This window comes from Cynara cardunculus (genome assembly GCF_001531365.2).
Source record: "Cynara cardunculus var. scolymus isolate 2C chromosome LG 13, CcrdV1, whole genome shotgun sequence".
NCBI classification, from domain to species: Eukaryota; Viridiplantae; Streptophyta; class Magnoliopsida; order Asterales; family Asteraceae; genus Cynara; species Cynara cardunculus.
The window spans coordinates 18,271,959-18,280,077 of record NC_037540.1 but is presented as its reverse complement, the minus strand read 5'-3'; the positions used below and the strand labels follow the sequence as shown (position 1 = coordinate 18,280,077).

The 8,119-nt window shown below is 35.1% G+C and overlaps 1 protein-coding gene across 2 annotated transcripts; it reads left to right on the top strand.

The window, feature by feature from the left end:
- Window positions 1–1,271: 1,271 nt before the first annotated feature.
- On the top strand, window positions 1,272–7,910 carry LOC112525858 (E3 ubiquitin-protein ligase RNFT1-like). Of its 2 annotated transcripts, none has more exons than XM_025136152.1 (8): window positions 1,272–2,277; window positions 4,139–4,215; window positions 4,296–4,464; window positions 5,496–5,584; window positions 6,079–6,243; window positions 6,326–6,403; window positions 7,056–7,159; window positions 7,446–7,910. In XM_025136152.1, exons 1-8 carry the CDS (start codon window positions 1,695–1,697, stop codon window positions 7,549–7,551), a joined length of 1,371 nt encoding a protein of 456 aa, XP_024991920.1. In that variant the 5' UTR covers window positions 1,272–1,694; the 3' UTR covers window positions 7,552–7,910. The 2 variants fall into 2 exon arrangements, with proteins under 2 accessions (XP_024991920.1, XP_024991919.1); XM_025136151.1 differs by having other exon boundaries at window positions 7,053–7,159.
- Window positions 7,911–8,119: the final 209 nt, after the last annotated feature.

Here is an 8,119-nt window from a genome sequence, read left to right as displayed (position 1 = left end):
AATGCACGGTTTTTGTAACACGATATTTAATTTTTCTTACCATTTTAATGTCTTTCTTGTAAGTTTTAATATATATAACCTAATTTAAATTGTTTAATATCATTAACTCATTAAGTAATAGTAGAAAACATATGTTTATATACATAATATTATATATGCGATACTTATTTGTCATCATAAGTCATGTCTTGAAAAATGTTGTGGCCTCGATGCCCCATGCCCCACACCTTTTAGAACCTTGTCCAAAACTGAAGACGTCGAATGCACATCCCGAATGAAGAGTCTATTAGAGATCTTCAATGAAAAGTGTTGCATAGAATACATCTTAGAGACATAATGATGAATGTTTTCGTTATCAAGATACAAAATTCTGTTATTTTACTTAAAAAAATGTTGTGATTTGTGAACAGTGATACCATATCTTACTCCTAAAAAGTTGTACTTAAAACCAAGTGAATTACCATATTAGCACTAGAGATGTTGGATACTTTCCTTGAGGTAGATTGAAAGGGTAAGATGTGCTTTCAATTGCTTTCTTCTTTGTTTGGTTCCCTTCATTTGTCATCAACAAGCAAAACCATTTCCTATGCAACTTACCTTCCAAAAAAGAAAATAGATATTTGATGTTTTTTAGGGTTCAAATTTATATTTATCAAATATAAGATTATCCCCATTTTACGCACTACCGTTACGGATTTCAACCATAAAAAACCCCAATAACTTTAAAAAACTTGAAATGATGACTTATTGGATGGAACATTTCTCCTTTATGATTGTTATAGGTAAAGTGGGTTTTCAAGACCAAAATGAACGCTTTTTATGATGCCATTCAAATAAAAGATGTACAAAATTATTTATTTATATCAAAAATCAGTAAAGAGATATACGACGATTTTGTCCAAATACAAGACACATATTGGGTTCAATCAATCCCTCTACTATCTAGCGTGAACCACTGAGCAAACCAAAAAATATTCGCTCATTGAAGTTTCATTTAAGACTGGTTGAAATTATCAATAATCAACTTTTTTTTTCTATGTATAATAAAAATCCAAGGAGGAATGAAAAAATCATCTTGTGGCCACGGAGGTTCAAATGTGATAATTCCAGGTTATCTGCAAAATAGGTAGTCATCTTGAAATTAGTCGGCTCGCATAACGAGTTAGATATCCAGGTTAATAAAAAAATTAATAAATAAGATGAAATTAGGATGTAGAAGAGTTTGGTGACCGTACAAGGTACAGACGTTGAGGGGTTGATTGTTTTGGCTTCAGACACGGTCTTCTCTCGCCCAGTGCGCTATTTGTATTTGTTCTAGTAGATCCCAATTTTTAATCACTTTGCATCCATTACACGTTTCTTCATATTCAATTCTTGTTCTTAATTATGCCATTTCATTTCTTTATCCCTAATTTGAATTGAATTCTTCAACTTCACAAACCCTATAACTCATCACTAATTCCATCTTCCACTCTTTTGTTTCCTTCCCAGATCATTCATACATATATACATTCCCTACACACAAACGTCGATATCGCTACCTAATCTTCTTCTTTGACTTTAATTTTCAATGTCCTCCTCATCCAGTAATCTTTTTTTTCTGTTCATGTCTCAATTTTGATAATCTTTCAATTGTTTCAGAGATATTTCTTGATTAAAGTTGTGGAAGTACGATCTGGGGTTGGTGTCAATTAATGGAAACAGCAGGTGTCAGCGTTGATACCACGAATTCTGATCATTTAGCTCCGTCAAATCCTTTATCTCCGTCAACAAGGACTACGAGTAGTACTAGTTCTTCGTCGTTTCCTGTAATTCGATTTCTACAAGCACCTGTAACTACTGTATTGGAGTATTCTGGTGTTTTTCGACCTAGGTCAAACAACGATTACCCTGAATCAGAGAGTCTGATTCCTAACCACCATCATCATCATGATCATGATATTCGTAGTTCCAGTGATTCAGATACGGCTACGAGTAGTAATGGTGATAATGGGGAGGTTTCCATTCGGATTATCGGTGCTGCAAATCCAGAAGAACAACATGGTAGGGAGGATGGTGAACCGGCCGGGGCTGCCATGAATGGCGGAGATGGTGGTAGAGGAGAGAGAGAGATGGCTGATTCCAGTGACGTTGATGGTGGGAATGGTGGGAGTGGGAGTCATAGTGATTCATCCTACCAACAGCGGTATGATATGCAGCAGGTTTCGAGGTGGATTGAGCAGATTCTTCCATTTTCACTGCTGTTGTTAATTGTGTTCATCCGGCAGCACTTGCAAGGTATTCAAGAATCAACATTTGACTCTTTTTTTTCTCTCAAAAGTATTTATTTGGTGGGTGTTTAGACTATATTTGTGTTAATGACATTTGGGAAGATGGATTTAATCCTTAATTTGCTTAAAGAATTTATGAACTGTAATTGAGAAGTATACAGTTCAGAATGCACTATATTACTATCTAAGTTAGGGAGATCATGCATCAAACTTTGATTTTGGAAGATGGATTTTGAGTAGCCTTGAATTGAGCAAGGATAATTGAGGCATTTGAGTCATGTTGGGTTATAGCTGATACCGAGAGACATACACATTTTACTAGTATGTGTGTCAGCAAGCTAAGAGACTCTTACCCGGTCAAAGATGCTGCTGTTTACCAAGTCTCTCGTGCCGATCCATGATGCTGACCTCATAAGCTAAGGGAACGGCTCTTAGGCGTTGATTAGTTTTTTTCCATCTAGTTCTATAAGGGGGTGTTTGGTTTGATGGAATGGTTTTCAGGAATATGGATTTCATGGAAGGATTTGGAATTGGAATCTTTGGTGAGTTTGGTTTATAGGATTTGGAATAGAATCATTATAATAAAAATTAAATTACCTTTTATTAATTGATTTTTACAAAATAAATGTTTTTAGCATATTTAAAACATTATTACATACAAATCTATGAAATCCCATGGAATACCAACCAACCTGGTGGGATTTCAAAATCCTATGTTGTGGGATCTCAAAATCCTAAATTGTGGGATTTCAGAATCCTATGTTTGTGGGATTTCAAATCTAGGAAATCCTTCAAAACATGGGGTTAGAAAGGAAGTCAGTTCCAAATCCCTCCAAATCCAATCCAGTCCTGCAAACCAAAAGGGAACCTAAGGGAGGCAAAGAAAGAGAGTTGGATTAGTTCTAGGACATTTTGGAATTAATTTATTTGAGATGGCTTAATGGGGAAAAGTGAGGGTCATGGCTTATTCCATATAGTCATTTTGGCTTAATGGCCTAATGGTTAAGCCATAAAGAGACACTCCTGTATGGCTGTATGAATAAGCTGTCCAGACCATTAAGCTCATTAAGCCATAAGTAAACAACCCCTTACTTGGTCAGTGACTAGTGTTGAGCCTGATCGCACTCTTACTTGGTTAGCGCTACCCAAATTGTGTTGGTAAACGGCCCCTAGTAGCTAAACTGAGCCTTGAGTCTTTTACATCCTAAGTTTAGCTTATGCCTAGTCCATTTTGTTGCATGAGTTGCTAGCCTTTATCTTGTTTTGACTACCCATACGCTTTTAGGAATATTTTGGCATTTTGTCGAATGTCCAAAAGACCCTCCAGCGCAGATGAAATAAAGAAAACTGGTAGACCATATCAATTGCATCAATTTGTTTCTAATGATGACAATGTGCAAATAGGCGATCTTAACACAAAAAGAATGTGACAATTTTCATCTGACACATCGGAAAAGAAAAGTGTAGCAATTTTCATGAAGTGCGTTCTTCTTAATGGAATGAAGATATGTCACACCTTGCATTTTGGAGTTAATTCTTGTCTCCTTTGTGCTTAAGAAATTTTGAGGACAAGAAATTTAGCATATACGGTACTGAAGCACTATCTCATGAATGATAGTTTCCCTTTTTATATTGGTAATATTTTTTGTGTAATAAGAATCCTAACCAATGACCATTGATGTCCGCTAATTGTTGAACTACTTAAATGTTGTGTCCTAAATTTTTAATTCATTAAATCATTATTCTTTGCATGATTATCTATTCTAGCCATTTTATCTTCATGTTTGAATTCTTTACCCTTTGAAATATATCTGAATCTTAATACATGAGAATTCATATTAATTGCTTTATATCATCATCTTTTGTAGGGTTCTTTGTCACGATTTATGTAACCACTTTCATGTACAAGTCTAATGATATTCTTCGAAAGCAGACGGCTTTAAAGGTATGATCCCACTTCTTCTATCTAAATTCAAACCTCCTTATTCCTTTCGTGTTGAGCTTAATGATAGATCGTTTATGCAGGGGGAGAGAAGACTTTCTGTTCTTGCTGGTTATTTTATAGTTTTCGTGCTTCATGTGATTGGAGTATACTGGTGGTACCAAAATGAAGATCTTTGTGATCCATTGTTCATGGTTCCACCAACAGCAATACCACCATTTTGGCATGCCATATTCACCATCATTGTGAATGGTATGAATTTATTTCTAGTGATTGATTTTTTTTGATTAACCTGGATATCCAACCCGCTATGCGAGCCGACTAATCCCAGGGCAACCACCTGCTTTGCAGGTAGCCCGGAGTCACCGCATTTGAACCTCCGTGGCCACAAGGGAATTTTTGTTCCTCCTTGGATTTGAACCTGGGATCTCCAGGCACTTTTGACCTTTGGAGCCCAAGCTCAAACTAATCAGACACCACCCCTGTGGTTTAGTGATTGATTTTTCTTACCATTGTACTTGGCTTTTCGTTGAAAGCAAACCATCTTGCTTGGCAAAATGCCAAAAGGAAACTAGACTTTGCAAGAATGAGCAATTTTGGACGAAAAGCGCCAACTGCCAAGTACCATGGTTTATTTTTGCATTTATATTTTCACAATAACCTATGTGGTCAAATTTTTTTTGCTTCCTCAGTCCCAAAATAAATGCCAAATGAAAAAGGCACATAGTTTTAGAAATGTGTAATTATTACACTTTTTAATTGTCTAAATGACAATTTTACCCTTAATAGTAGATAGAGTAATGAATTTCTCCATCATATAATTATGGGTAGAATTAGAAAGTAGACACTTATTTTGGGAAAACTATAATAGAAAGAGCGAGTGTAACTTTTCAAAAAGATGAACGGGGCTAAGCGATTTGCCGAAGCTGTGGGATTTTAAAATACATCGGTAGGGGAGCGTTCCGCCTTAGAAGGCTATCACTCTATAGTTTTCTTATTACTTTTTAAGATAAGACTTTGTGGTGGGATTTACATACCACACTTGTTATTTTGGTTTATTTTTTTAGTTCACCTTATGTTTGTCAACATTTGATGGAAAAAAATTGCCAATATTAAATGTATCTTCAATCGATGAAAGTCTTTGATGCTTCAATGTCTACCATGTTATATAGATGCAAATTATTTTATATAAAATTCACATGGCCTAAAATCCATTGCTGCAACTATTTACTATGTAAATACGCAAATATTTCATCGTTTTTTACAAGTTTTATTGTTTGCAGATACAATGGTGCAGCAGGCAGCAATGGCTTTTAAGTTGGTATTGCTTATGTATTATAGGAATGGCAAGGGCCATAATTTCCGTAGGCAGGTAATGTGATCTAACATAAAATACATTTAATTACCAAAAAATAAAATATACTACAAGTCATTCTCTGATTTAACGGGTGTATTTTAGTTTTAGTCAGTTTGACAAATAAATCCGTCATTCTCTTAGCAGTTCTGGTGAATGGCTGAATGTTCTTTTAGTCCATTTTGAAACAAGTATCTGTCAAATTGGTTATCCATCATCATTGTCTGTCAAATTGGTGATTCCTTGATAGCATGCTTCCCGCAGGTTATGTAGGAGAATAACCTTTTGACATATATTTTTTAAAAACACCTCGCCTAACAGAAGAATGCCTTAAAATCAGTGGGAAGGTTATGCATTTAAAAGAAATATGGCAGAAGGTTGTTTTCTTAAATGACCCTGCTGTTTTTCCCTTTGGGTAATTAAGGATATAGAATACTAAAATCTACGTTTGTTATGTTTGAGTTCCAATACATATTTTCAGTACATTCTGACAGGAACTTTTGATATTTTAGGGTCAAATGCTGACCGTGGTCGAGTATGGACTGCTGTTATACCGTGCTTTCTTACCTGCGCCAGTCTGGTACCGTTTCTTTTTAAACAAAGAATATGGGAGCCTTTTTTCATCTTTGACAACGGGGTTATATTTAACATTCAAGCTCACATCAATAGTTGAGAAGGTATTGAGGATTAGAAAGCAATGTGTTTCTATATCTTCTAAATGCAAGTTATCTGTGAGTTAAATATAGTGTATGTTTACAGGTTGGATCCTTCTGGACTGCATTGAAGGCGTTGTCACGAAAGGAAGTCCATTATGGATCCTATGCAACACCAGAACAGGTATAATGAGGCAATTTGTTTATTGCTTTAGTATACCTCTATCTGGGATATACTTGGTTTCTTCGGATGCTAAACACATTCACAAATACTTACTTTTCAATACTGTGGGCGGAATCAAAGTTTTTTTTTAATCGAACCCACAATCGCATTTCTTCTGACACCATATAAGAAAAAAGTGAAATGTTTAATGGCCTAAAGGTATAGTCTATAATACTCTATAGAGAAACTTTATACTCCCTCCCTCCATCCTCAAAATAAATGTCACTAGATATGTAATTATTACACTTTTTGATCATGTAAATGACAATTTTACCCTTAATGATGAAGTGAGATTTCTTCATCTCATAATTAAGGGTAGAACCGAAAAGTGGACACTCCTTTTGAGACAAACTAAAATAGAAATATTTTGTGATGGAAGGAGTAATACAAGGGTAAATGATTTCCTTTTTGGGATGTCGAAGACTCAAGAGTCTCTTGTTTTGTCACTGTTGAGGGACATTTTAGAGATTTGACTATATTCGACCTCTTGCATTAAACTATGTGCATAGGCAATGCTACATTTAGTTTGGGATGGAAGATGTCATTCGATTTTGTTTCTTTTATACAGTCTCTTATTTTTGTCCTCTTAATTCAATCTTGTTCTCACTAGCAGGTAATTGAAGCAGGAGACTTGTGTGCTATTTGCCAGGAAAAGATGCAGGCTCCTGTTTTGTTGCGATGCAAACACATTTTCTGCGAAGATTGTGTTTCAGAATGGTTAGATCCCGCTTCAAACGCCATAATCTTTTAATTCAATGTTAATTGTTGGTTGTATGTATATGCATGCTAAGTTAATAGAAGATACAAGAAAAAAGTTGGAAAACATAGTTTAAGGAACTTGTTTTTGTCAAATATCTAACATAACTTCCAATGAAGATTATCAAATACCATCAACTTCTTTGTTTGAAAAGTAATCAAGTGATATTAAATAATCATTTGTTTGAATTTTTTGACGAATAATGATTATTAGGAGTGTTAAGGAGTTAGAGTTTGTTTTCTTCAGGTTCGAAAGAGAGAGAACGTGTCCCCTATGCAGGGCTTTGGTGAAACCAGCGGATTTACGGTCATTTGGGGACGGATCAACAAGCCTCTTCTTCCAGTTGTTCTAAACTCACCTTCATTCTTGAAGACCCACCCTTTCAACAGGATTACAGTAAAAGAAAAAGAGTCGTGGGCATAAAATTCATGTATTAATGAATGTTTAGTTTTTATACAACATTGTAAATGATAGAATGTACCATCTTCATGCATTCTGGGAATAACACATCCCCACCCTTCTCATCACTGTCACACACTCTTTTAGATATGGATTTGAGAACAGTTTTGGTCAAAAGACATGATGTAAAAGAATATATATGTTCTACGTTCTCTCTTTTGCCCTTTGTTATAATGGGGATTGTTAACCTTGTGGGGTCCATTCTGTTGGATTAACATTAGTATTTGAGGTATTGTTGGATCCAAGGTGTTCAAAATTGATTGTTGTTTAAGGTTAAGTTAAGCTTTTACTTAATGGGCATTCTTATAGAATAAGTGGAAGGTTTTGGGTTTAATTTCATACTAGTTTTAAATTAAATTAATATTGAAATATTATAATGTCAGCTCATTCATATATCGTTTTCTTTTATTAGAGTTATAGCATAATCTCGCCGTCTTCATGGCATAACCAATTTATACCCA